This window comes from Oscarella lobularis, chromosome 3, assembly GCF_947507565.1.
Source record: "Oscarella lobularis chromosome 3, ooOscLobu1.1, whole genome shotgun sequence".
Lineage (NCBI taxonomy): Eukaryota > Metazoa > Porifera > Homoscleromorpha > Homosclerophorida > Oscarellidae > Oscarella > Oscarella lobularis.
The window spans coordinates 3,804,784-3,832,318 of NC_089177.1; the positions used below are offsets into that span (position 1 = coordinate 3,804,784).

The following is a 27,535-nucleotide window of genomic DNA, read 5'->3' on the forward strand; positions in this document are numbered from 1 at the left end:
CAGCTCTTTTCAAATTTTTGGTGGCTCATTGATGGAATTTTCAAATACTTTCTACAGCTGCTCTAGCTCTGGAATAAAAAGCCGAGAGTTGAAGTATTGTAGCGAGGTACTGACGTGCCCGCTCTTGTCTCATTGGCTGGAAATGAGCACGTGCTTGAAGAAGTACGGGTCTTTGACAAAGAGCACTCCCTCCCCGGATTCTTTCCCCATGCTCGCCTAATAAGAGAAGAAATCGAAAAAACGGGAACCCATTCCGTCGACGTGCCTTTCTAGTCGTGGCTCGGAATCGCCAAAGCATGGAGACGCGCACGGGCTGGTCACAACCGGAAGAAGAAGGTCCCGCCCTCGAAATGTGGTCTCGAACGCTCGAAACGACAATCGGGCCCCAAACGCAGCGCTCGCTCTCGCGCCAACACGAAGACCTTCGTCCGAGAGCACCCGACTATCTACCACTCGACAAAAGAACAAGAACACGTCGCAACAGCCCAATCTCGCCACCCCCACCGTCTCGCCACCCCCATCGCCGCCCCCGACCCTCCGATCTCGTTCGCTCGACGGCGCCGTGGCGAAAGCAACGTCCCTACCCGGACGGCGTGATCGGGTGAGTACCCAAAGCGAAGTAACGCGCGGGAAAACATATTCATTCATTCGCGCGTAGACTCCACGAAGAAATCTTGGACTTCAACGAGTACATACGTCCCCGTCGCGCCGAGCATAACATGCGAATGGACGTCGTCGCGCGAATCGAGACGGCGATCGTTAGTCAGTGGCCATCCGCGCAGGTGAGAAACGGCGGACCCCTAATTCGCTCAATATGGTAGAAAGAGAAGGAATTGGGGGAGAGAGAAAACCATTGTTCGAGTTGAACAAACCCCTCGGGGGAGAGGAGGGAGAAATCCTTGTCTCTCTATTATACTTTTTTTGGGAAGGAAAAAGGGCAATGTCTCTCTCTCTCTCTAGGTGTCGTGTTTTGGTAGTTTCAAGACGATGCTCTATTTGCCGACTAGGTACGTTTAATGTCATTTTTCGTGCTATTTATATACAAAATTTCCTTGAAAATGGTCCCCCCGTGCTTTCTCGCTGGCTATGTAGTCCATAGTAGCGTCGCTAGCTTTCTCTCTCCCTTCCCATAGCGACATCGACATCGTCGTCTTCGGCGAATGGCAAGTTCTGCCTCTGAAGACGCTTGAACGTCTTCTCGTCGATAATGGCATTGCCGAAGTGGAGTCGATTAAAGTATTGGATAAGGCTAAGGTCGGTCGCTTCACTCCCCCTCCCCTCTTCCTTCCTTTTTGCATTATCCCCTCCTATGCAGGTTCCTATTGTAAAATTGACTGATCGAGAAACGCTGGTCAAAGTCGATATAAGTTTTAATGCGGATACTGGTGTGACCAGCGCGGCGTTGATCGAGGTAAGGGAAAGGGAGGGCGAGATCGAGACAAGGAGGGGGGATCCCAATGTTGTGACAGATGGAGAATTTGTTTTGAGCGGTGTCTAGTGCAGGCCGTTTAGTTTAGTCTGTCCTTTTGGCTTTTGAAAGAAAGGGCAACCCACACCGGCTCTTTTTCTAATTAGGACTTTATGCGACGCTACGATCCCGTGCTGCAGACACTGGTTGTCGTCTTGAAGCAGTTCTTGCTGCTTCGCAATTTGAACGAAGTCTTTACGGGCGGAATTAGTTCGTACAGTCTGATCCTGATGGCAATCAGTTTTTTGCAGGTTCGTCTCGCGCTCGTTCGCGCTCGTCTCTTTAGTAGACGTTTTGCACTTTTTAGCTTCATCCGAGATCCGGTTCTACAGGAAAAGACGCTAATCTCGGCGTCTTGCTCATCGAATTCTTCGAGTTATACGGAAGAAATTTCAACTACAGCAACGTGGGAATAAGCGTGCTCAAAGGAGGACGCTATTTCGATAAGGTGAGAGGGCCCTAATCGCACGGGGGAGGAAGAGAAAAGGATCGAAGCACGTTCTCATAGAATAAATTCTACGAACAAATGGGCGACGGTTTCATGCCATCGCTATTATGCATTCAAGACCCTTTTGATGAAAGTAGGAATCCACCGCGCCTTCTCATTTTTTTATTTATTTATTCTCTAATTATGAATAGAAAAGGACGTAGGACGCAGCTCCTATGGAGCTCTTCAGGTCAAGCAAGCGTTCGATTACGCTTATATTGTATTAGTGCAAGCGGTGCTCAATCCCGAACCGCCTCGATTTCGCGGGGAAACATCGTAAGAGGGCGTCTGCTTGGCTGTCGGAAGTTGGCTATTATTTCTCTTAACAATAGAACTCTAAGTCGCATCATTCGCGTGCCACAGGATGTCATCAAATATCGCGAATGGGTCATGCGAAAGTGGACTCTGAGAGGATCGTCGCCGCCTTCTCTTCAAGACGACGAACAACGAGAACGTGTTGCTGCTCTTGAGGCGATCGTCCCCTCGCCCGAACGCGACCCACAATCATCGCCGGATATTATAGGGGGAGTCTCTGCTGACGGACAGAATGGGGGCGAGTTATCTGATCGGGAATTGTTCAAAACTCCGCCTCCTCCGTCGGACCCGCCGCTTTGGTCAGACCAGTCGCGTGGACTCAGTTATGCCGCGGCCGCCAGCACTTCCGCCGCGTTCAAAGGAAAAGCCACCAAGGAGGAAAATGAGGTGAGATCATGTTGGTCCTGAGGCGCTTGTGTCGTTTTTTTTTCTTGTGCATGATGCTTTTCAAATACATATTATTGCATGGGGCGAATTGAAATTACTCTTTGTGCGTTAGATGACAGGTATTGGCGACGCGACGGCGGTCACTCCACCGCCGCAGCCCCAGCCTCAATCTGAGGCAGTTGCGTCGGGAGGTAGTCAGGGTGACAGCAGTGAGGCCGAATTCGTTTCGGCATCAAGCGGTCTTGCGTCGCCGTGCAAAACGGACGAGAGCACGGACTCGGACGGCCGTACGTCGACTGGCTCAGTCAACCGGGAGACGAAATTGGTTCACATGACCGTGGCGCGTATCGTGGAAGAAGCGAAGCCGCCGCAGTTGAAAATTAAATTAAAAGGGAGAAAGGGCAGTAAGGGAAGCTTAGCTGCAAGACGATGGGACGATGGAGGGGCCGGGAAAAAAGGGGCAAGCGGCTCGGCAACAGCCGTGCTGAGTCCTTCCAGTGGGGGAATGCGAAGTCGAAGTAATAGCAGTAGCAGTAACGCAAGCAGTAATGGGAGGCCGTCTCGAAAAAAATCGAGGAAAAGCCATACTCATCATCATCATCATCACCATCATGGGCCGTCGGCTACGCAGACGAAGAAGAGCTAAAAGCGTGAGGCTGGGGCCCCCAGAGAAGTAAAGGACTCCGGTTGTGTGTCATTGTGTTCTGATGAGCTATTCTACTTTTTCTTTATCACAAACCACTTGAGAGAGTTTACCTTCTTTTCATCGTTTAGTTAATCTTTGATTTTATCTCACGAGCAATAATTGAATTTTGCAAGAAAAATAGAAATGTACCTTATGATTCTGACCCCATGGGGGCTTGGGCAACGTGAGCGGTCCGCGCAACAGACTGCATCAACGCCGAAGCGAGCTTCAGATCGTCAACGTTCGCTTTGAGATCCCTGCAACACAGTGAGAAACGTTTAGAACCTATTTCTACTTTTTCTCGTACTTACTCAAGAGACTTCTGGGCTTTCATTGCAGCATTTATCATTTTCTCAGCTGCGGCATGCGACTGGTCTTCTACGAGAACGAATTGTGCTTGATAGTGCGCAGTAAAATGCTTTCGGCCAGCGTCAGAAAGCGTTGCCTGGCTTGCGTGGAGCTCCTGTTGAAGCTGGGCTGCCTTTGTTTCAGCCTTTACGGCTCTTTCCTAACAGAAAATCTTTTCGTGTGAGATAAGATACATCAAATGTATAATTTGTACTGTGCTAATTTTCAAATTCTTTTCCACCATGTGGACCATGTTTTCCAGGGCGGCCGTTTCTTCCTTTTCCTTCTTTTTCAAGGTTTCCATTTTCTTTTTCAACGTTGCCGACCTTCACAAACAAAGAAGTTAATCGTGTGGCCAAGGCCAATTATTTTCTACTTCTGTGTCTCCTTTTTCAGCTTATCCGTCACAGATTTAAGTTCGTCTTTCAACTGGCTATTTTCTAGCTTGATCTAGGAGAACAAGATCAAGAAAATGAGCCGCTCGGTTTTGTGAAAACGACACCTTTTCTAATTCCAATTTGTAATTGATGATGGGAGGATCGTCGTTTTCCCCTTCGCTCTCAAACTCGTCGTCGAAAATATCTACAGTTTTACTAACAGAACGCTTTGGAGGAGCGGACACTGGTGGCGGCGGCACTACGACGTCGTCTACGTCATCATCGCTGTCGGAATCAAAAAGTTTCTAAATATCCCGTAGGTGATTGTGCTCCCCCCTGCTCTCCGTCTCTCTTTGGCGTACCTTGGGCTTCGTTTCGCGTTTGACGAAGTTCGTGAAGGAGAACGGATTCGGTTTGGGCTTCTTCTTTCCTTTGATCGTCAACGTTTCGTCGTTTTCTTCTAGGGTACGATCACACGTCGAGCTCAAAGCGTTTCCTCGCGAAATTTACCGTCTGCTGCCACTTCGGGAAACGGAGAGTCCGCGGAATTGGGTCCGGATTGAGCCAACGACGCTTTTCGGCTTGCATTTGGAGGCATTTTCGAGAAAAGCATGTCGTCTTCGGAATCCGAGTGGCGGACTTCCGGAGGAGCAGCAGATTTTTTGACGAATGCCTTGAAAGAGAAGGGATTCGCCTCCTTTCGAATCTTCTCTTCTTCCTCCTCCATGGACGAGTCGGAGGAGTCGGACTCTAAGCCAGCTAGCGCGCGCGCGTTTCGACTCCGAGAGCACACGTGCAAAGAAGAAGTGGAAGGTACGCTTTCGATTTTTATTTAGCTACGGTCCTCTCTTAGAATGTTTATGTTTACGCTTCTTACGCTTCTTTTTATCCTGCGAAAAAAGCCCCAATTGGCACTTGGAATCCTCTTTTTTTTCTGAAGCTGAACAATTACCTTGTGCCGATGCTTTTGCTTTTTCTCGTCAACGGAACTGTCTGAATCATCAGCATTGGGAAAAACGATGATACTGACTGGAGGGGGTGCAGGACCAAAGGAAGTCTCCTAAAAGAAAAACGTCATAATTATAATAATTTTTGTCTAATCCTTCAACCACTTGCCATATCATCATCATCATTCTTCGTGTCTTCACTTGAATTGACTTTCGATACTGTTTTCTCCTCTGTCTCAACGAGAGTCTTTTCTACTTGCTTCATTGAAGTCTGTTCTTCTTCTCTGTGTCCTTGGCTATCTTTTACTACTGACACTTCATCTACCTCTGTTGCCTTTTCCTCATCTTTCTCTTCTTCCTCTGCCTCGTCTTCTTCCTCTTCATCAGATTCGCCAAATACCGCTTTGAAAATGTCCATCGAAGGTCTTTGAGTTTCAAAACTGCCATCATCCACATTCTCACCCCCTTCTCCCTGAAACCCATATATATATAATTTTAATTAAACGAATGATCTAGTCCCACACTAACCTTTGTTTCTTCCTTAGGCTCTGGCTTCGTTTCCAAGACCCGTTGGAACTCAAGTTTGCTCTCCACTACCACGGCAGCCTCCTTTGACTTCTTCTCATCACCACCCTTCTTCATAACATCCCCCGAAGCCGTCCCAACTAATCGATTCACATCAACGAAGTTGCCTAAAGTGGACGTCGACTTGTGCAACTTGGGTACACCAACGATAGTGGATCTTCAATAAGAAAAAAAGGAAAATATCTCAAAGGGTAAGAGTACATTAATTATATTTAAAAATACCTTGGATATGGATCTGGCACGTTAAATCGTCTACAAAGAAGCCGATCCGGATGCCAGTCTATAACCTGTCTTGTCATCACTCCAAACATTTTCATTTTGGCTGCAGCTGTGGCAGCCTTTGTGTCACTCTAAGATTTTTCTCTCTTAGAAATTTTGGGATTCTAGGGGAGTAGGTATTACCTCTTCTTGGGAAATTTTCACTTCTGGTTCTTCGTCTGATTTGAGCTTTCCCTCGCTGGAAGGCGTGAAACGAGATTGGAATACGTTTGCAAGTGGCTTGAAATTTTGAGCCACTCTTCTGTACTGCTCCTTCTCTTTCTCTTCCTGTTTTCGCTGCCATTCGGTTCTCATCTCCTGAGTCTCAACTAGAAATAAATCATTGAAATTGTTATATTAATCCATAAGGAACTGATATACCAATTGACTTCTGACTCAAGGACTCCTTTGCCGCAAGCAAGCGCGCCTTATCCTCATCAGAAAGAAGCCCAAATACGGAATCAGAATCTATAAGCCAATTCTTAGATTTCCTCCCTATTCATACGCCCTTCCTTTCTCATACGTCCTACGGGCTTTTCACCCAACATCTGGGCCCTTTGCCGAGCATTCAATGGCCTGCCTGGCTCTGTAGTAGTAGTAGTAGCAGTAGCACTGGAAAACGGCCGTTTTGGCTTGTAACCATTTGGAAGAAGAGGCGGAGGGAAAACCTAAGTGGAAGAAATTTTTCTATGGCGTATAGTCCACTAATTCTCTGCTCTATACCTTTTTCTTAGCAGCGCCCTTTGGCACCTGCCGAAACATGTTATTGACAGTCACAGTGTCATCTGTGGAAAGAAAACGTTTTGAAAAAAATTATCACAAATTGATATTCTAATTTACCGATGACGCCACCAATTCCAGCTCCTGTCCAACTGTAGCCACTCTCTGCACCAGCGACGTCAATTGTCTTGCTGTAATTCGAAAGATGATCAGTAACGTAGACATCCTCTTCGTCTTCATCCTCAAGAGCTCCGGTTCCGAAACCCTTTCCTGCTATGCCCATAAACGTTTTCGTTTCTTGCGTCTTGTGCTGATGCAGGGCAGCAGACGGATCAAGTCCCTGATACCCGATTCCCTTCACGTCGTCTTTGGCGACAAATTGAACAATATCGACGTCACGAGGAGCAAATAAATTCGCATCGGATTCCTCTCCAGAAAGGGGAGCACAGCCGTAAGTCTTCACTAAAAGCAAGACCAATTGAACCACAAAGAAAACGTATGGTACGCCTACTTCCAGCTTCTGGTCGCGCCACTCTCGGCCCAATACCCTGCCCCTCTTTCCAACCCATTTTATTTAAAAGCGTCATGCCAATAGTCATTCTAGAATGATTCATCATATATTTTAATTAGATTAATTAATTTAATTAAATAGTCCACGTGTATTTTTTACCTCGTTGGTCTTATAAGTGTTTCGAGGGGAGCGAGTAGATTTTGTTCCGCTGTTGGATTTCGTCTCTTTCTCTCCAATTCGACGACATCCTTTTCGCCGGCGAATGGTTCCGTCGTAACGACGTTTCGCGGCGCGATACCGAATTCGTCGAAATCCTGCGCGAGTGCGAGTGGATTAAAGATAGTTAATTAGTTCATTTTCTCCGGGGCATTTCGAGCTAGTGTCGGGACCTCGTCGTCCATGAAATCTTCGGGTCGCTGCTGTCGAGAGCCGAATTTGCTCGCTCGCGACGAAACGAAGGCCGTCGGAGTCCATCCTGCATCGTAAGTATGATTGGGGTAGCTAGACTCGACTTTGTACCTTCTTGCGTGCCGACCGTGTTGAAAAATCCGGCCGAAAAGCCTCCCGTAAATGCGCCGTGAAATCGGCGTCGACCTTGCTTGTCTTTGACGACTTGGTTATCGAATTCGGCTTTTCTGCGTCGTGCGATGTCCTCTTCTTCGTTCTCGGGAACGTCTTTCGCCGTTCCGATAGTCACGAAGCTCAGGGCCATGTTTTATCCGGGATATCTACTACAGCAGATACTAAAAATCCATGGTTCACTTGGCACTACTAGTAGTGCCACTTGATTCGGCCAGAACGGTTTTTTCTCTTCTACTAATTGCCACGCGAATTGCCTTTCTCCACATGGATCTGAAGTTTTTGTCGGCACTAAAAAATACCAATATTCCAATCATTGCAATTAGTAGATTCAGCCGTTCGATCAGAAGCCGAACGAATATCAACTGTTGAAAGGGAAGAGCGCGCGGGCAATTCTTCTCCGGATACAGAAAGACGCAATTGAAATAGTCGACCATCGCTTTCCCGATGTCGTACTTGTAGACGACGAACGTTCTGTGAATAAAATTGATGATGAGAAACGTTACAATGACAAACGTGAAGACCATCATGACAAGAAATCGACGTTGAACGTACTGGAGTTCTCGAACACTTTTCTGACGAGTGAGAGACTTACGTCTAACACCCTACAAAGAAAAATAAGATCTATGATAATTAATCTATAAACGTACTCGTTTTTTCAATGTATAAATGAGATGAGGTAAGGTGACCGATACCAATATGTAGGCCACTTGAGTTGGAAGAAAATAGAAGTAGTAGTCTAGCTTAGCGTCTCCAGAAACGAGTGGATATGTCAGCAGACTGCTTGTGTACGTATCCGGTCCCTTTAGTGTATACGGTATTAGAGTCATTGTAAAGATTATGCTCCAAACGCATATAAACTGAATCAGATGAATACGGTTTGAATTGCGAGAAAATGAGTCGCCTTTGAGGAGAACGAGAATTATCCAGAGATTTAAGAATCCCATGGATAACCATCCACTAGCTGCCGCGTACATGAATCGATAAATGAATCCTGCGTATAAAAGAGACAGCCCGTGCAAGAGGTAAGCGGAAACGGCCCGTGTCAATTTCTACTTACCGTGCACCAACCTGTACGTGCAACCACTTGAAGAAAATACTTCGAACACGTCTTCTTTGCCACAGCATATAGTGGCTTTTTTTCCAACGAGTCTGCCGATTGTTTCCGTGAACACTTCATTAATTGAACGCAAAATCGTTAGCCAGAGTTATAGACATAGTGGAGAGAAACTTACCTGGAAATGTATCAGCGAACATGAGGTACCAAGCTATTGCAACTAATGGAAACGTCCTCCTGGTCACAACACTCGAATACCAAGACACGCAAGAATCGATTTTTCGTACTCTTTTTTTCGAATTAGGCCGAGAACGAAAACAGAAGTGGATGGAAATGCAATTAGACCGAAAATCAAATTGACGACAAAGAGAAAGGTATCGACACTTTCTTGGCTGTTCGTTAGCTACTGCCAATTAAGGCAGGAAAGATAACAGCATTGTCTGGTCTCGTCCACGGTCAAGTCTTTATTGCAGGTCAAACTGTAGTTAGTGTTCAGTGTACTTTTGTTTGACAGGAAGCCTAGAAGTTCCGAAAGCCGAGGAAAAGAAATATTCTGAGGTGGCCACGTTTTCGCTTCAACTAGCCTCATTGCTTTTCTTGCCGTCAAAGCGCCAAGTCGAAGCTGATGACTGCCATTCCATGGAATGCTTACATTAGGAGGCAACGTCACTGTAGCAAGCAACGAAGATACATTGAGAGGAACCGTAAAGTCACAGCTTGAAGTATTCTAGATAAAACAAAACTGATTGAGAAAGAACACAGAGACGCGGAAGCTAAGCGACGAGCCTAGCTGATGTATTAAAGACTTTAACGCCTGATACGCGAAACGGCTTATCTCTATGTACGAGGCCACTCCAATCAAGTGTTGCTGACGAGTCGTAAATAAGAAAGAAAATGCTTGGCAGAATGACTGCAAGCAGAAGAAACAACGTCAGAACCACGAGGGAGAGCTTCAGAGCCACTGCGCCCATTGCGAGATAGATAATAGATGCGAGAAAGTAGATGCCTGCCACCGGCTGAAAGAGGGTTCTGAATAAGTAAGCGCAAGCGCAATACGACACTATACAGGATGATGAGATGCACACTTCTTTTATTTTAGCTAACGGAAGTGTCACCTGACAGCTAGTGTACTGTACTATCATCATGCGGTGGACTAAACGGCTAAAATTCTGTCGTGTCATTGTTCAGTTGCCGCCGCCACTTGACTCAGTTCGACAATCTTGTGTCTTCTACTAATTGCCCTGTGAATTGCCTTTCTCCACATGGATCTGAAGTTTTTGTCAACACTAAAAAATACCAATATTCCGATCAATGCAACTAAGACGTTCAGCCGATCAAGTATAAGGCGAATGAATGTGAACTCTTGAAGGGGAAGAGCGCGTGGGCAGTTCTTTTCTGGATATAAGAAGATGCAATAGAAATAGTCAGTCACTACTTTCCTGGTATTGTTCTTGTAGACAAAGAATATTCTGTGAATAGAGTTGATGATGAGAAACAGTGCAGTGGCAAACGTGAAAACCATCATGACAAGAAATCGACGTTGAACGTGCTCTAATTCTTGAACACTTTTTTGATGAGCAATAGACTTCCGTACAGCACCCTGAAAACAACAAATAAAATATATACAGGTAAGCAGTGATCTGTAGCGCACTCGTTTCTTCAATGTATAAATGAGGTGAAGTAAAGTCACGGATGTCAATGCATGAGTCACTTGAATTAAGAGAAAGAAAGAGTAATAGTCTAGTTTTGCGTCTCCAGCAACGAGTGGATATGTCAGCAGACTGCTTGTGTACGTATCCGGTCCCTTTAGTGTATATGGTATTAGAGTCACCACAAAGGCTATGCCCCAGACAGATATAAACTGAATCAGATGAATACGGTTTGAATTGCGAGAAAATGAGTCGCCTTTGAGGAGAGCGAGAATTGTCCAGAGATTGAGGAATCCGATGGCTAGCCATTCATTAGCTGCCGCGTACATGAATCGATGAATGAATGCTGTAAAGAGAGCCAAAGACGTAGGCGCATGATGGTTGCAAAATCCGGGCCAACTTACCGTACACCAACCTGTACATGCAACCACTTGACAAAAATACGTCAAACGTGTCTTCTTTTCCACAGCATACAGTGGCCTTTTTTCCAATAAGTCTTCCGATTGCTTCCGCGAATACTTGAAAGTCAAGCATTAGCGAGAGTCACACATAAAGTACGGATATCACTTGCCTGGAAATGCAACAGCCAACATCAGGTACCAAGCTATTGCAACTAATGGAAACGTCCTTCTAGTCACAAAACACTGATATTAATTAAATGAAGGCACGCAAAAATTATTTCGTCTTACTCTTTTTTCCGAACTAGACCAAGAACAAAAAGAGAAGTGGATGGAAATGCGATTAGACCGATAATCAAATTGACAACAAAGAGAAAGGTATCGGCACTTTCTTGGCTGCTCGTTAGCCACTGCCAATTAGAGCAGGAAAGATAACAACAATGTCTCTTCTCGTCCATAGTCAAGTCTTTATTGCAGGTCAAGTTGTGGTTTTCTCCTACACACGCAATAAGAACCGATCATCGGTCGACTCGAGGATTTTCTATGTACGTTTGTTCGACTGCGGTGGTAGTGACAAGAGCTCCAGAAGAGAAAATATCCGAACAGCAGAAACGTTCAAGTTCTGAGGTGGCCACGTTTTGGCTTCAAGTAAACTTATTGCTTTTCTTGCCGTCAAAGCGTCGAGTCTAAGCACCGGATAACTAACAAATCTCGGTGGAATGCTGATATTAGGAGGCAATGTCACTGCAGCAAGCAACGAAGAGACGTTGACAGAAATCGTTACATCGCAGCTTGAACTACCCTAGAGACAAGATAAAACAAACTGACTTTCGCGGATTACGCCGCCTGATCGAAAAAGTACACATAGAAACACGGAAGCTGAGTGGCGGACCCGCTCTGCTCCATATTATACTGATGCTAGTAAAGACTAACGGCCGGTAGCTAGGAGAAACCGGAAATGGCTTAGAGACGATCGAGGCGCCTAATAGAGGGCGGCGTTTATTTTTTCAACTCAATGCTTTCCTCTTTACAGTTTAATTAATTAACTAAGCTAATGGAGGACGCGGCGTCTAATAACTGCGGCTTCTATTAGAGGGCGGTCTCAGTAATTTTAGAGTAAATACGGTATATTTATAGCGCACGAGGTCACTCCAATCGAATGCTGCTGACGAGTCGTATATAAGAAAGACGAAAAGGCTTGGCAGGATGACAGGAAGAAGAAGAAACAACGTCAGGGCTACGAGAGAGAACTTCAGAGCTACTGCGCTCATTGCAAAAAAGTATATCGATGACAACTTGAGAAGGCTGCGGTTCACTGGTATGCTCTTTTAATAATACTGTAGGCGCAAGCGCAATACGACGGTGCTGCCAGGATGATACACATGCGAATGCACACTTATTTAGCTACTAAAGTTATGGAGCATTTTTAGCTGCTTAGATGATCCGACTGAAATACGAATGACGTTTCCGCAAGCCAATCTGAGCGTGCGGTCGTCTTCCGTGTGAGCTAGTTGTTTAGGCAACGATCAGGTCCCGTATACGCTATCTACGGTGATTCGAATATGTCGAACGCCGCCGGGGATCGGAGTCATGCCGTGGTCTTCCGCAAGCAGCACGCAAATGCAACGTCTTCTCTACCGAAAATAAGGAATCCAGCTACTCGATCAACGACGAGAGCACGCGTTGCCATTGGAAACTTACTACACAGCTTCGATGCCGTCCTCAAAGAAGGCAGCAGGTACAGAACGAACGACTAGCGTTAGCTCTCGCGTGATATTTTAGTCCTAGTCGAAAAGATTGGGAGAATTTGCTGGGCGTGTTAAAAGGGGGCCCCTGGCAAACGCTGGACAAACGCGACAATGACGTAATAAAATTGCTCACCACGTCACTGCTCTAGAGAGTCTTTTTTAGATCGTAGAGAGAGTGAAACGCGTTTGGTTTTTATTGAGCCAAAAATCGGGAATTGGATCAGACACGTTTATTCGAGTTCCTCTCGAACAAAGTCTAAAATCGGTTTTTCCCGAGGTAAGACCTAACCTGTCGAAAATACGCATTTTTTAAAATTTTTGATTTAGATTATTTCTCAATGTGAAGAATGTTGCCTGCCTCTTCAAATCAGCGACGTCGCCGTTGCACTTCCGCACGTTTTACGCGACGTCGTAATTGAAGCGCGACTCTGGTCAAGTCAAAAACCAGCGTTTTCTCACTTTGTCAATTTTCACGTACCCCCGTCCATACCGCAACATCTTCCACCAATTCCCTCAGCAGATGTCATCATTCAAAAGGATGATCCCGTGGTGCAGGGCAAAAAAGCTCTTACAAAGCGCGTTGCTAAGGTAACAGGTCGCGAACTGGTCGAGAATCTTATTCAAAACAAACTGGAGTCCGAATTCGAAATGGCATATCTCGTTCAAGCCAGTCATCCGTACGACCTCATTGTCGTTGATAAACGTCAGATTCGTAACACCTATTACGTCATATCGAAATTGGGGGTTCTCTTTGTGACGTCGCATGGAATCGAAGACAATTTGACGCTCGCCGAATGGTATCACCATTCGTTGCTGTTTGACATTTTGAAGAAGTACGCCTTCTTTCGACTCTATCCTCTCATCAAAGCGTTCGCTCAATGGAAAGCGAACGTGAAATATTCGAAATTTCAACGACTCTACACTCAAATCAAAACGAATCTCATCTGCGGATATCCGCCTTACGGAAGTGCCGTATTGGCCGTCAGAGACGTCCTCGTCAATTTAGAAATCCCCGACGTTTTGTCGACGTCATCGTCATCTCAATCCTACTGCTTCAGCACGACAGAATTCGACGAATTAATCGACACGTGGTCGACCGACGTTCGCGACGTGCTCTCGCGTTTCTTCGCTTTCACTCGAGACGTCCTAATCGCGACGGGAAATCGCGTCTACAAGCACGTCGACGAATTGGAACTGATTCAACGAAATCCCCCACTCAGCACGAGTCTTCCGATATCCGTCGAGAAAGAACGCAAAGCCGAATTGGCGCTGAGTTTGAAACGAGCCGGTGGCTGCTTACTGCGACTTGGCTTGTTTAGCCAGTACGTTCGTCGTCTGATCGAGACTCGGCTTATTGAACTATTACAATCGCATCTTTTCGTTTATTTGAAACGCATCGGTTCGACTCCGCTCGTCGAAGTCCAGCTCGTCTTTTCGCACGCCGACGATATCGTCTCCTATCCGCGTCGCGAAAATGTTCTTCAACTCGTTTCCATGCCAATCACAGCGTTCGTCACTTGTGCTAGTCAAATTTCCGATTCTTATGACGTCACCAATTTGTGTGGTAGTGCTGTCGACGTTTCCGCCGACACCGGCGTTGTGGATACTGAATATCCCGGTGTTCTTCGAAGCGACGCCGGGAAAATGATCGTGAAAGGACGTCACGTTATTGGGCACGTGCAGCCGCTGTATAGCTCTCTAGGAGAAAATGTTCTTGGCGAGTAAGTGCGTCGATTGTTGAGGAGGGAAAATGCTTGTAAACTCTTTTTGTAGTGGTGTTGTTAGAAAGGGTCTCGATCGACTGAGAGAGGCGGCTGATGCCGATCTTGACGATGTCTTGGAATTTGGAAGAACTTATCCGTGGCTTGCCGAGCTTCATTCTTTTGTCAAGTCGTACAGTCCGGAGCTTTTGACGCTTTACGTGGAACAGCCAAAGGGCAAGCTAGAGGTTCGTTGTCAGTTCGTTGTTTTTTTTCTTGAATTCGGTCGCGTTTAGACGTTCTTTGATAAGCTGAATTCGTGGCAGAGAAACTTGCGTTCGCTTCCTGCGTTTGTTTACGCTCAAAATGGGCTACTTCAGGCTGATTGTCAGCCTATTTGCGGATCGGTGCAACAGAAATTGATTGCTATTGTAAACGATTTTAACGACTCCATTATTCAACGGTGGTTTGACTCCAAATCCACGTTAAAGGCGAATCTAAAGGAAATTTCGGCGGTAAAACATTCGAAATTTTTTAGATTTCTTTTCTCTAAGTTCTCTTTCTTGTTCAAGGTTATTCAAGTTGTTGAATGCTCAGTAATTGGCGATTTCATCGAGTACGCCCGTCAAGTGCAGATAGCGAACGAGCAAAGGCCTGAATTGCAAGCGAACCTAGAAAAAATTATAGACCAGTGCACCATAATAGAGCAGTACGAACTACTAGAAAATCCAAGCACTGAAGAAGTAGAGATAAAAACGCCGCTTTTCGGGACGATTTTTAAATTTTTTTTAGGTTGTTGAAGCTTGGGAGAAGTTTCTCTTTGCCCTGCAAAAGGGCACCGATTACGTGTCCGAACAGACGCCTGTAAATTCAGAGACGCTGTTGACCAAATTAAAAGTGAGAAAAGAGCGATTAGCACCTATTATCCTTTCTATATTTAAAATTTAGGAATTGGATGAAAGGTGTGACGATTTGCGTGCTAAACTCGACGGCCCCTACTTTCGCACGCCTACTGAATTGATCGATCCTCTCATGGAACAGCTGCTCGAGTTAGGCAACGAGTGTTTCGAGGTTAAAAATGAAAGCGATAGCGTCAGTCAATCGCTTGTCATTCTAACGGGAAATCCGTGGAATCAAGACAAAGTCAACAGTCTTGTGCTATCTTATCACAATCAGCATTTTCTATGGAAATGCTACGAGGAAATGAAACGTAGTCTTAAGCAGTGGAAATTGACGCCCTTCAGCAAGGCAAGTCATCATATCAAATTGATGGAAAAAATGTCATTTTTCTCGTTCAGATTAATATGCATCATGTGATGACTCGAGTGAGCGAGTGGCTCGGTCCCGTGCTCGTCGATCTCTCGACGAAAGTGCCGTCGAATAACGAAGTCTTCGCAGACTGGCATCAGACGCTGAAAGAGATACGCGAACTGCTAAACCCACTAGAAAAAATCTCAGTATCACACCTAAAAGTAAAATCAGGAATCCACTATAAAATTAATTAATTAATAATGTTTTGCGTCGTAGTCGAGTCATTGGATTGCGCTCTGCGTTGGACTTGGGCTCGGCGCCGAGGAGCAGGACAGTGTCACCGTTGGAGAATTGCTTCAGTGTAATCTCCTGAAGAATTCGTCTCTTATTGATACCATCTGTCTCGAGGCTGCTACGCTTCACGCTTTGCAGTTATCGTTGCGTCAGGTGACGGCCGCTTGGGAACACAGGGAATTTCGTCTGGCGAAACACGTCGGCGTTTTCGACGAGGAAAAGCGATTGCCTCTATCCGATGCTTATTTGTTGATTGACGTCGATGAGATGAATAGCAATTTGGAGGTAGAAGCAATAGCACAGTGTTGACGCGTTTATATAGGAATGGAATTGTTTTTTCTCTTAGGATGATGTTATCGGTTTGCAGTTGATTTTGTCGTCTCCTGCTGCTTCGGTGGAGCTCAAAGGGCTCGCGCAGACTTGGCTTACGATGTTGGAGGATCTCGAAAGTCTGTTGGATCTTTGGGAGAACACTCAGAACAAGGTTTGTGAGATGTACTATAGAAAGCGTGTTCCTTACGTTTTCTTCATTTACAGTGGCTCTATCTGAGATCGCTGATAGAGAAAGTCGTCGTCCGAAAACCCTTGTCGCACTTGCATCGAAAATTCGCCGAGATTGACAATAGATTTCAGGTGAGGACAATGCCTGTACAGTTCGAGTTCTGAAAACGATTTCTGATCGTTAGAAAATTGTTCGTCACTTTGTCGAGAATCCCAAAGTGCTGTCAGTAATTGATCAAATTTCGACGAAATTTGGCGGTGGCGCTAGCGCTACGTCATTTCCTCGGCTTTATCAGTCTCTAGCCGCTTGTCTTGCTGAAGAGGTTACAAACAGCGTGCGCACGAGAGACGATCTCTATATCGCTCTATTTAGGAGTCCCTTCTTGCTCATGTTGATGATCATATCGAGCTGCTCTGCGAGCAGTTTCCTCGTCTCTACTTCATCTCCAAGGACTCGATCATTCAACTTTCGGCGACGAATCACAATCCCAAGCTAATCGTTCCTTTCGTTTCTCTCGTTTATCCCAACATTCGATCCGTCACCGTGCGAGAAAGATCAGCAGCCGATGCAGTAACCGGCCAAGGTAAACGAATCAATTAGAACAAGTATTCCTAAGAAAAAGTGTTTCCCATTGTCTATAGGTCAACTTCTTGAGATCGTTGACATAATAGGTGATGGCGGAGAAGTCGTGTCCTTGCGTGAAGTCGTGACTACAGACAAGGAACCTCACTTGTGCTTGCGTGAACTGGGACGCGTCAGTCGTCAGACGCTCGCGTTCCTACTGCGCCAATGCCTCGCTAGCTATCCGAAGAGCTTGAAAAAAGAAGCAATTTCGGAGTGGGTTGAAGCGTTTCCGAGTCAATGCCTCTTAAGAGCGGCAGCCATTCATTTCACGAGGCTCGTTGAAGGGGGTATTCAGTCAATAAAATTAAAAAAACTGAGGTGAATTGATAAATTTTTTAAATCCCAGTGAAATGATTTTTGTTGTAGGACCTACTACCATAACCTAAGCAACGCTCTCTACCGCTGTCTTCGCGACCACAAAAACGTCGTCTATGAAAATCTCGTCTTGCAGTCGTTGCAACATCGAGACATCGCAGAAGGCAATTTGACCTCTTCTTGAGAATTTTAATTAAAGAAACATCGCTTTCTCGCAAGGTCTGCTATCGTCGACTCTCCAATGGTCATCGCAATGCTTTCGTCATTTCCTCGACATTGGCGACGGATCGTATAAAATTCGTCTCGCCGACGACGTCTTCGACTACGGATACGAATACATCGGACCCCTGGAAACGATTCTTGTCACCCCCCTCACCGATCGTCATCTGCACGGTCTCGCTCAAGCGATCGCGTCGTATCGCTGCGGCTCTCTGCACGCCAGCAAAGGAACCGGTAAAAGTGTTCTTATACAACACATTGGAGAGGTGAGGGAAAGTATCTACGTATAGATGGCTTGATGAAAATTTATTTCCTAAGGCTTTTGGTCGACACTCGGTCACCGTTCTGTGTTCGTCATTCGTCAATCCGTCGCTCCTGTTGAGATATTTCTCCGGCGCCTGTCGATGCGGATCGTGGCTTGCCTTCGTCGATTGTCACGCGCTTTCCAACGCGCTCCTTCATCTCTTATCGCAGTGTATATTACAGCTGACGCGAGCCATGCAATCCACGTTCGCCGGCGCTCATGAAATTTCGCGGGAGATGCGTCGATGCGCGTCTCTATCGTCATTGGACAAGCAAAGCGAGAAAGAGGTGCTACATATGCAAGGGTTTAAATTATACTATAATAATAATATTCGTATAGTCGTTTTCTGATGACATGGAGTGCCCCGATTCGAGATCGATCGTCTTTCAGTCGAAGTTGATACCTTGTTTGCCCGACTGTGCCTTCTTCTTGGCAACCTCGCAACCCGTTACGAAAATGCCGGACTATCTGCATGTAAGACGAGTTTCTGAATACTAGATTCTTCTAAAGAGCTTTTTCTTTTTTTTTCAGGCGTCCCTACGTATTGTCACGCCGTCGTCTCCGTCTCTTCGGCAAGTTTGTAATGTCTACCTCTGGCTTGCTGGCTTTGAGAACGCTTTTACCTTGTCAAGTCAACTTTCGCAGTTTCTTTCGCAAATTTCGAATTTAACGGTACTAATAGATTCCATAGCTGACGTAAGGCAACTTTTATCCTTTTTAGGCTTCTTCTCCCCTTCGACACGCCAAGCTTATTGCGTCGACTGCTCGCCGGCTTCGCGACGCTGAAACAAGTCGTACCGACATGGAAGTTCTGCAGAGAGCTTCTATTCTTTACACGGATCCGATCGTCGCGTCAGACGACAAAGCCGCTCTCAAGAGTATTGCCTTTGAGGCATTTGGCTCGTGCGAGAATTTGGAGAAAGAGATATCAGACAGACGACTTTTTGACGAAATTCGAGAGCAGTATAACCGAAGCAAATTGACTCCAACCGATGCGGCCGTAGCGAAGGTATATAGAGTTGAAATCACAGTCATAATATGAGTACACTTTTTCTTTCTTGAGGTTTCCCAACTTTACCGCAGTCTTGAAAACAACGGCGTGACAATGTTGTGCGGCGCGGCCGGTAGCGGCAAGACGGCCTGCTATACGATTTTACATCAGATGCTGAATCGCTTCTACGCCGACTACAGCCAATCGGCGATGATCGGAAAAAGCGAGACTCTGCCGACGGCGGAAGTAAATCGCGTGGAAGTATCGACTATTTTTCCGTCGTCTCTAAGTTCTTCAGAAGTGGGTTATCAAACAGCATTAAGAGGAATGTTATTTTTTTATTGATTTAGTTGTTTGGTGGGTTACTGGTCGAGTCCAATCAATGGAGAGACGGTCTCCTCGCTCGGCTTCTTCGTCGCCTACTCCGTTCGGGTAGCAGCGTGCAGACGAATCGATGGATCATTCTCGACGGTCATTTGCCAAGCGATCTAGCGGAAACACTGATTCCGGCTTTTTCTAAACGCCAATCCCTCTGTTTGTCGAGTGGAGAACGACTCGCCATAGCAGGCACAAACCACACACACAACGAATTCATATTATAAATTTCATTTTCTTAGACTCCGTTCACGTATTGATGGAGGAGGTTGACGTCAGCCCGTACTCGCCCGCCTGTTTGAGTCACGCCGCTCTCGTCTATTTCGGCTCAGACACGGTCGGCTGGCGAGCCGTTCACCAATCATGGATCGATTCGTGCTATTCCAAGTGGGACGCGCATCTCGTACGACTTCTCTCGTCTCAATGCGAGCACATCATTGAACCAACGTTGAAATTTCTCGATTCGCGATCGTCTGGCGGAAGCGGCGGCGCCCTTCAACACGTCACGGCACTGTCTAACTTTTTGGCATCGCTCTTGGAGAAGAATCAACATCAGTTGCGTGGTTCGCGTTTCCAATTGACTAACGATCACATCGTTCGACTTCTTTCCTCGCTATTCGGACTCGCCTATATATGGGCATTTGGCAGTTGTCTCGACGAAAACGATTTCGCCTCTTTTGACGCGTTCGCTCGCGAGCAACTCTCGCTCTGTCCCATACCGGTTACGATACCCGACGAAGGAACGGTGTTTGATTATTGGATTGACGTTTCGTCCGAAGGCGACTGTCAATTTGTCGCGTGGCCAGATCGATCCACGACGAAATCGTCCATCTTGTCGATACCCAAGGTAAAATAAGCAAAGATGTATTTCTCGTTCATTGTTTAATTAACATAGGTGACTCGATATGTGACTCTGTGTGATCTACTCGTCACATCCGGCTTCGACGTTCTGCTCAGCGGACCCGCTGGAGTGGGAAAGACATCTCTTATTGAAGTAAGCATTTAATTATTAAAACGCTTGTCACATGTAATTTTTTCTCTCTTTCTCTTTTAGCTTGCTTCAGCGCGTCATTCTCATTCGCACGCCACTTTCTTTCCAGCCATAACAGGCCAACAGTTGCGAGTACGTCTGACCGAAAAACTCCACTCAATACAAAAACGCCAACAAGTTTCAATCGCCGGTTCCGGCGGCAATACGTCCCGTTGCGACCACGTCATTTTCGTCGACGATTTGAACGCCGTCTCGGCGTCCGACGCGACGCCCTTCGAAGTCCTTCGCCAGGCCGTCTCTCATCGAAGCGTCGTCGACGTTCACAGTCTCGTACCGGAAAGTCTCACTGGAATTCAATTTGTCGGCGCCTGTCTCTCAACGACGACGAATCGAAATCCTTTGAGCGAACGACTTCTTCGTCATTTCACCGTCTTGTCTATACCTCGTCATAGCGATGATACGCTTAGAAGTCTCTTGACTCCGAGCACTAGTCGATGGGTTGGCTCTCTCGACGATATTTCGAATCCTGTTCAGTTTGCCGATGCTCTCGTCGAAATGTCGATTCGGTTTTATCGTTCTGTTCGATCGGCTTTGGTGCCGACGCCGGCTAATCCGCACCATCGTTTCACCTATCATCATCTCATGCGACTTCATCAGAGTCTCGAAACGCTAGGCGGGCTCTTGCGGAGACGCGACGGAGTCGATCAATCGTTGTCGCGTCGTCGCGGTCTTGGCGGCGGCGAGCCGCGAGCGTCGTCAAAAGGACGAAAATTCAGCGGTGGCGGCGGCGGTGGTAGCAAAACCGAAACTATGACGCAAACGGTCGTTCGTTTTTACTGTCACGAAGTCATGCGATGCTATTCCGATCATTTAACGTCGTCGTCCGACTCGACAAAAGTACAGCAATCGCTTAGGCAAGTATTGACCGAACAGTTGTGCGGAGGATCGTCGTTGACGACGGCGGCGGCGACGACGACGACGAGACGACGACCCAGTGCGGCACGAAGTGCGAAAAGTGATTCCACCGGCGGCGGAAAGTTCTTAGACATGAGAGAAGTAATAGGAATCGGTCAGGATCTTCAGCAATTGGTTTTCACTCAACATTTGCTTCCAAGCAGTGCTACTGTCATTGGGTATAGGGAATGCTCGCTTCCGCAGCTCATTGAAGGCGGTGGCGAGGTTTTGAGGCGAATGAAATCCGAGGAATTGTCGTTGTCGTCGGATAACGGCGGCGGCGGCGGCGGCGACGTGCTCATGTTTCGCGAGGCGGCCGAGCATTGCGCGAGGCTGTGCCGGGTTCTCATGCTGCCTCAGGGACACGCTATTCTTGTAGGAAATGCCGTCTGCGGAAAGGCGACTGTCGTGAAATTGGCTTGCGTGGCGGCGCGCAAAAAGGTGAATTTTTCAAAAGAAGACGGCGTTCTGTAAAGATTCTTCTTCTTTTTTCTTTTTAGTTGATTGAGATTGAACCAGCGGATGCTTTGACTGCTTCTCTCAAAGAAGCTTGCCATTTGGCTGGTTTGAAAGGCGAAGAATGCGTTTTATTCGTTAAGGCCAAACGTTTTGCGCACTGTCCTCAAGCCGTCTTTATGTTGATGAAACGAGGTAGAGATCTTCTCCAATTAGCTAGCTTCTCTTTTAATAAATGTAATTGTGTTCAGGCGCAGTGAGCGGTTTGTACAGTGCAGACGAAATGCGTCAAATGACGTCAAAATTGAGCTCGTCGTTGAGAAGCGTCGGCACGCGAAAGAATCACGCCGGCGTGACAGTGGAGAAATTCTGGCAGAACGTGAAGAAAAAGACGCACATTGTCATCAGTATGACGTCACCTGACGACGTCACGAGATGGATAGGAAGAGATCCCGGTCTACTCGGCTTAGTTTCGACTATCGATTATCACAAATCGTGGCCAAAGGAAGCGCTAACTGAAGTAAAAAAGATATAATAATATTCACAAAGATTTTGTTTGTATATATATTCCTATAGGTTGCCTATGGTTACCTTCAGCGCTTGGCTGGAGATGAGATACCGTGGAACGACAGAGGCGGACAGGCTCTAGCAATCAGCGAATTTATGGCCTTTATACATCTAAAGGCGTGCAATAGTGCGAGAAGCGAATGGAAACGCGACATGTTTACACCGTACACTTACACGGAATTTATTGAAATGTTTATTAGTATTGGCGGCGAATTGAGAAAGCGATATGAGGTCTATATATAGTAGAAAAGCCGGCTATACGATCATTCTACTTTGTCTTTAGGATGAATTGAGTGTTGTCGAAGGGGCCGTGCACAAAATTGGCGAAACGAATTTGATTGTCGAGCGATATCAATCGGAGCTCTTTCACTTGAACAAGAATCGCGACGAATGCGCGAACGCGTGTCGCGAGACGGAAAACGAGACGGAAACGATGAAGGAACGACTCGAAACGCTTCAACGCGCCTATCGCGACGAGGAGGAGATACAGACGCGCGAAAAACTCGCAATCGACGCACTGAGAAGCGAAGCTCAAGTCCAATACGACGAAGTGACGCCGCTCTACGAGGCAGCCCTCTCCGCTTTGAATTCACTTACGAAACGAGACGTTGACGAGTTGAAAACGTATGTTCGTCCGCCCGTCGACGTGAGAGAAGTCGCCTGCGCCGTTTGTCTTCTATTCGGTTTAACGGAGTCGTGGGACGAGGCGAAGATGCTCTTTCACACTGAGGATTTTTTTGAGAATTTGCAGTTTTTCGATAAGGAGAGGATGCCCGGGCGGACGCTCGCCCGATTGGGCGCTTATACGTCGTCGCGATCGTTTGCCGACGAGAGAATTGGGTCGGTTAGTCGGGCAGCCGCTTCTCTTGCCATGTGGGTGAAGGCCGTCGAGACGTTTGCTTCCGTGCATAAAGTCGTCGAGCCGAAGAGGAAGAAACTGGCGAAGGCAGAGGGAAGACTCAAGCAGGTTATATACTCGAATGGCTAACTATAGAGAAGTCAATTGATGATAAATGCTTTTTAGATGCAACATCGCTTGATTGACATTCAAAAAGAGATGATGGCTGCGCGAAAAGAGTGGCGGATCGCCGCGCAGAAGAATGCCAAGTCGACGAAAGCTTTAGCAGAGATAGACGAAACTATAGACGTTAGTTCATTAAATCGGCGATGAGTACTCTTCTTATTTTCTCATGCATGCAGGGCATTCACACGGAAGTGAAAAGAGCCGAAAACGTTTTGACAACTCTACGCGAAGAGGAGACCAACTGGACAGCCGATCAAAAGCGTTGCCGTCAAGAATTGACGTTGTGTCCAGGTAACGCGACGATTGCCGCCGCTTTTGTCACCTATTTGGGATGCCTGTCGGCGGACTCTCAGAACGCACTGCTTCGTCAGTGGATCGACTTCGCCAAGGGCCACTCGGCCATGAAAATAACGATGCCATTTCATACGGTTTCGCCCTATCTAAGTCGCAGTGCCGAATTGGAGTCGTGGAAGTCTTCGTTGCTTCCTCACGATTCGTTCTCGACGAATACGGCGTCCGCGTTGAAATATTGCCTCCGATATGGATCAAAGAGATGGCCGCTAATTATTGATCCTCACGATCAAGCCGAATTGCGACTGGCCACGCTCACGGACGAGAAATCGGCTTTTGTTGCTATTAGCGCCGATCAGAAAGACGTGAAGGATGTCTTGTTAGAAGCGAGGGTAGCGGGACGAAATGTGCTTCTAACTCATATTGAACGACTCGAAAATTTCGTCGATTTTGAACACGTCTTGAAACGAAGTCTCGGGGGAGCGGACGTCTGCTTCGCTACGAGTTTAACGAAATCTCGGCTCTCCTCTTTTGATTTTCGTCTCGAGGACGTGTGCGTTTTGGATATGAGTCTCTCTGGTGACGGCCTGCAGGAGTGGTTTCTGTATCAGTCGGCTCAAATTGACTGTCCTGAATACGTTGGTCACATACGATCCGTTTATCGGGATATAGCAATTCATTCGGATAACCAGAGGGCCTGCAAGGCAAGTAGAGAAATCGAGCTCAAAATAAACTCACCATCTTATTTTTTCACAGAGACATGCTTTGGATGTTGTGGCTCACGTAGAGGGCGATTTGCTGACGAATTACGGCGTGGTTGAGACGGCAGTTTGCGAGGGCAAGGAGAAGCAGCTTTTAGTTCAATCGCAACTCGAAGCAGCCGACCAGCTGTTGCAGGAACTCGTGGAAAAAGTCAACGACCATCGTCCATTAGCTCGACTCATGAGCTGTCTCGTTCGCGCGATAGAAACGCTCGAGTTCGTCGTTCCTCTTTATCGTCTCGCTTTCGATTGGATAACGCGCATTTTTCGCCGGACGATGTGTCAAATTGTGAAGCTGAAAGTCGTGGGAAGTGATCCCAAGACGCACAGTCAAGAAGTAGCGACCAAAGTGACTAAGGGCGTCTTTCAATGCGTAACAAGGAGTCTTCTACGAAGACACGCCGTCGTCCTGGCGTTGCTTCTTCTGCTCAAAGAAAGGCAAGTCAAAAAGGAGATGCTGGAAATGTTCGTTTGGGACGGCGCGGCCGCGGATGGCAGAACGGCGTCGAGAAAACCGGATTGGCTTTCAGAAAAGGCACGACTTAGAGGGACGATTATTTGCTTTCACCTTTAGTACGATCTTTTAGGAATGGAATGTTGTAAAAAAGCTGGAAAAGGACGGACAAATTCTGGGCTTGGGAGACGATCTCTGCGTCAACGCAGAGCAGTGGAAAGAATATTTTCGGGTGCGCGATTGTTAGAGGTTCTAATACCACTTGTATTTCTATTTTCTCTAGCTTGATCCGATTTTTCTCGCGCCCGAACCCTTGAAGTCCCTGAGAATTGACGACGTTCATAAATTGATCTTGTGGAAAGCGATTTCTCCGCAAAAGGTACGTCACACCTTATTAGGTCAGTTTGTAATTTTGATATGGGTGCATGTGTTAGTTTTCGGAGGCATGCGTTCGATTTGTTGCTGATTATTTCGGCCCGGCGTTCATTGAACAAAACAAGAGCACGCTGCCTGATCTCGTTGAAATAACGATGGCAACTCGTGCTGCTCTAATAATTCATGAAGACATCTGTAAGTGAATTTCTCTGAATTTGCACCGCTAACGTTATTTTTTACTCAGATACTACCAAAACCGTTCAACAGCTTGTTTTCACTGCCAAGGAGATTCCTGAGTGCACGGGAATTTACGCTCTTTTTTTGACGCATGAAATGAATGTCGATTCCATCGTTGCTCGACTAAAGAGATCTCGTGACGATGGTCATTGGATTATTCTTAATGCCACGTATTGGAAAGGGGAATGGCCGCATCCGGTTGTAAATGCTTTGAAGGTCAGTCAAGTTAGTCAATAGGAGTAAACTCTGGGGTTATACCTCTTGTTTCCTAAGGAAATTCTAAGTGACTTATCTTTGGTACACGAGCACTTTCGTTTGTGGATACTTGGCAGTATTGAATCATTTTTGCCTCTGACTTTGCATCATCAAGTACTGAAAATAAGCTCATCTGCTACGGTTAGTGAATTTTTTAAAAAAAATAATTAGTGTGATTTATTCAACTGCTTTTGTCTTTCAGGAGTGTTTTGAAGCAGAAACAAATACTACGGTTTGTCTGAGAGACTTTGAAAAAGCACTTAATTATGCAAAAGCGGTATTTTAAGACTGATTGTCTACACTACTCTATTGACAATCTATAAAATATCGCGTAGCGTGCTTTAGACATGGAAACATCTCTGAAAGAACACTGGACGTCGAGAGAGTGGAAAGCTTGGATGTCATTCTTAGTAATCGGCTTCAACTTGCTCTACGTCACTCGAGCCACTCTGCCCGTAACATCCGTAGCAATAGCAAAGGAATTCGCCTGGCAAAAGAGCACGTCCGTACGACGCACAGCTCATCCAAAAAATCCACCACGTTGTTTTCCCTGCTAGGGAATCGTGCTCTCTTCATTCTACTGGGGCTACGTCTGCACTCAGATACCGGGCGGCTGGCTGGCAAGCCGCTACGGGGGCGAACTCGTGCTTTACTACTCCGGTCTAATTTGGTCTGTAGCAACGTTTTTACTGCCTATTACAGCTCGAATGTTTGGAGTTTTTGGAGTGATTGTCGTTCGCGTCGTTGCGGGAATCGCACAAGGTAAGACTAAGGTGCGAGGGAGAGAGGAATTTTTCCTGGAGAGAAGGGTTCGTGCACGTGACTTGGCGTTGTTGCATAGGAACGTTTTATCCTGCTCTCGCCGTTCTAATAGCCGTTCGTGTAAGCGAGACGAGTCGAACGTTGAGTTTCTGTTTGCCATGTGCTGCTAGTATGACAGGGTGAGGGCTGGTGCAATGACAATGACGTGGTTTCATTGCAAGTCGAGTCCTTTATTTATTTAGGACGTTAGTTTGCGGCTTTTTGGGATCTTTTCTCGTTCGTTACGATTGGGATTTGGTGTTTTACGTGTCTGGATTAATTGGGTTATTGTGGGCATTGACCGGAAAGACCTGTCTCATGTCTGCACCGAGCTACAGAAATAGTCGCATCGAGGCTAATAATAACGCTGCGTCATTGAGTCTAAAAGCCTTTTTCAATTCTTCTGTTGCGTATGTTACCAAGAAAAAGTTCTTCGCTAATTGATTTCATTTTATAGAGCTGTCTGTGTGAATCACACGTGCGATTGTATTTTACTTGCAGTATTTTTCTCGTGGCTTCCTACCTACACTCACGACGTGTATCCTGAAAAGCCGGTATTGCACGTGTGCGTAGTAGATGTATGCATATTGATAAACCTGCATTATTAGGTGTGGCCTATTTCGACTCTTCCTTGGCTAGCTGTGACCACATCTCAGATATCATCTGCCACACTTGCGGATAGACTTATTAGATCAGGTACTGTTCGCATGTATATGTATGTGCGTACTTTCTCAATGTTCGTTTCTACAAGGTATGAACGTTGTACGTGTTCGAAAATTAGTGCAAGTAAGGTTTTTACTTCGTATTTAGTCTATTGGTTGCGACTGATAATAATTTAGGCAGTTTCTAGTTTGGGAGGAGCCGGACCTTTGCTGTTCCTGGGACTTGGCAGCCCGTCTTTTAGCGTCTCTCTCTTTTTGACGACTCTAGCTCTGTTAGCCCACGGTTTTCACGCCAGTGGAAGTTTTTCATTTTTTATCGCCATGAAGCCGGAACTAGCAGGAACTCTGACAGGTCAAATTATTAATTATTTAATAAATTAATTTAATTAATTTAATTAAGGCCTCGCAAATACGTTTGGTCAGCTGCCAGGAATATTTGCGGTTTCTGCGGTGGGAGTAGTGCTGGAGTCGACAGGCGGCAATTGGTCAATTGTCTTTCTCGCAATTTCCGGGCTTTTGGTGCTTGGTCTAATCTGTTTTCTAGTCGTTGCAAAAATTCCTTTAGAAAAATAATCTAATTTGCATTGAGCCCTAGGGAGTGCCCGGAATTAGA

The 27,535-nt window shown here is 46.3% G+C and overlaps 6 protein-coding genes and 1 long non-coding RNA gene across 8 annotated transcripts; 3 read left to right on the top strand and 4 right to left on the bottom strand.

The window, feature by feature from the left end:
* The first annotated feature begins 111 nt into the window (after positions 1 to 111).
* LOC136184230 (terminal nucleotidyltransferase 4B-like) lies at positions 112 to 3,499 on the top strand. Its single transcript, XM_065971090.1, has 11 exons — positions 112 to 601; positions 659 to 782; positions 961 to 1,007; positions 1,134 to 1,254; positions 1,316 to 1,411; positions 1,576 to 1,719; positions 1,776 to 1,916; positions 1,977 to 2,049; positions 2,108 to 2,231; positions 2,288 to 2,657; positions 2,770 to 3,499. The coding sequence occupies exons 1-11, from the start codon at positions 297 to 299 to the stop codon at positions 3,301 to 3,303; spliced, it is 2,079 nt and encodes a 692-aa protein (XP_065827162.1). The 5' UTR covers positions 112 to 296; the 3' UTR covers positions 3,304 to 3,499.
* LOC136184255 (endosome-associated-trafficking regulator 1-like) lies at positions 3,085 to 4,832 on the bottom strand. 2 transcript variants are annotated; one of them, XM_065971122.1, is made up of 7 exons: positions 4,578 to 4,832; positions 4,430 to 4,524; positions 4,193 to 4,372; positions 4,067 to 4,140; positions 3,905 to 4,016; positions 3,654 to 3,850; positions 3,085 to 3,599 (listed from the first exon to the last, which is right to left on the bottom strand). In XM_065971122.1, exons 1-7 carry the CDS (start codon positions 4,792 to 4,794, stop codon positions 3,494 to 3,496), a joined length of 981 nt encoding a protein of 326 aa, XP_065827194.1. In that variant the 5' UTR covers positions 4,795 to 4,832; the 3' UTR covers positions 3,085 to 3,493. The 2 variants fall into 2 exon arrangements, with proteins under 2 accessions (XP_065827194.1, XP_065827193.1); XM_065971121.1 differs by having other exon boundaries at positions 3,349 to 3,599; positions 4,430 to 4,527.
* Positions 4,384 to 6,040, top strand: LOC136184267 (uncharacterized). Its single transcript, XR_010669326.1, has 2 exons — positions 4,384 to 4,479; positions 4,532 to 6,040. It is a non-coding gene; the product is annotated as an uncharacterized lncRNA (long non-coding RNA).
* On the bottom strand, positions 4,877 to 7,822 carry LOC136184229 (G patch domain-containing protein 1-like). Its single transcript, XM_065971089.1, has 14 exons — positions 7,608 to 7,822; positions 7,478 to 7,563; positions 7,248 to 7,402; positions 7,089 to 7,177; positions 6,698 to 7,039; positions 6,581 to 6,642; positions 6,381 to 6,525; positions 6,239 to 6,325; positions 6,002 to 6,186; positions 5,822 to 5,949; positions 5,543 to 5,756; positions 5,184 to 5,486; positions 5,020 to 5,127; positions 4,877 to 4,957 (listed from the first exon to the last, which is right to left on the bottom strand). The coding sequence occupies exons 1-14, from the start codon at positions 7,798 to 7,800 to the stop codon at positions 4,904 to 4,906; spliced, it is 2,151 nt and encodes a 716-aa protein (XP_065827161.1). The 5' UTR covers positions 7,801 to 7,822; the 3' UTR covers positions 4,877 to 4,903.
* A 24-nt stretch (positions 7,823 to 7,846) lies between these two features.
* On the bottom strand, positions 7,847 to 8,924 carry LOC136184605 (uncharacterized). Its single transcript, XM_065971514.1, has 4 exons — positions 8,903 to 8,924; positions 8,728 to 8,841; positions 8,318 to 8,661; positions 7,847 to 8,272 (listed from the first exon to the last, which is right to left on the bottom strand). Exons 1-4 carry the CDS (start codon positions 8,922 to 8,924, stop codon positions 7,847 to 7,849), a joined length of 906 nt encoding a protein of 301 aa, XP_065827586.1.
* Positions 8,925 to 9,844: 920 nt separating this feature from the next.
* LOC136184238 (uncharacterized) lies at positions 9,845 to 12,095 on the bottom strand. The gene is made up of 7 exons (XM_065971105.1): positions 11,914 to 12,095; positions 11,321 to 11,573; positions 11,063 to 11,267; positions 10,945 to 11,003; positions 10,778 to 10,891; positions 10,376 to 10,719; positions 9,845 to 10,324 (listed from the first exon to the last, which is right to left on the bottom strand). Exons 1-7 carry the CDS (start codon positions 12,040 to 12,042, stop codon positions 9,902 to 9,904), a joined length of 1,527 nt encoding a protein of 508 aa, XP_065827177.1. The 5' UTR covers positions 12,043 to 12,095; the 3' UTR covers positions 9,845 to 9,901.
* Positions 12,096 to 12,333: 238 nt separating this feature from the next.
* LOC136184606 (dynein heavy chain domain-containing protein 1-like) lies at positions 12,334 to 27,495 on the top strand. Its single transcript, XM_065971515.1, has 49 exons — positions 12,334 to 12,509; positions 12,560 to 12,635; positions 12,683 to 12,796; positions 12,847 to 14,240; positions 14,293 to 14,467; positions 14,516 to 14,734; positions 14,792 to 14,962; positions 15,012 to 15,116; positions 15,168 to 15,467; positions 15,518 to 15,691; positions 15,747 to 16,049; positions 16,111 to 16,248; positions 16,302 to 16,397; positions 16,451 to 16,588; positions 16,639 to 16,849; positions 16,908 to 17,208; positions 17,257 to 17,369; positions 17,425 to 17,690; positions 17,743 to 18,015; positions 18,068 to 18,202; positions 18,260 to 18,400; positions 18,450 to 18,737; positions 18,792 to 19,019; positions 19,070 to 19,286; positions 19,337 to 19,941; positions 19,990 to 20,088; positions 20,149 to 21,480; positions 21,540 to 21,690; positions 21,747 to 22,015; positions 22,072 to 22,293; positions 22,346 to 23,029; positions 23,087 to 23,209; positions 23,263 to 24,081; positions 24,134 to 24,673; positions 24,726 to 24,824; positions 24,876 to 24,971; positions 25,027 to 25,162; positions 25,212 to 25,420; positions 25,478 to 25,600; positions 25,662 to 25,736; positions 25,795 to 25,965; positions 26,017 to 26,221; positions 26,301 to 26,400; positions 26,464 to 26,670; positions 26,718 to 26,814; positions 26,869 to 26,956; positions 27,012 to 27,046; positions 27,100 to 27,274; positions 27,323 to 27,495. Exons 1-49 carry the CDS (start codon positions 12,334 to 12,336, stop codon positions 27,493 to 27,495), a joined length of 12,585 nt encoding a protein of 4,194 aa, XP_065827587.1.
* Positions 27,496 to 27,535: the final 40 nt, after the last annotated feature.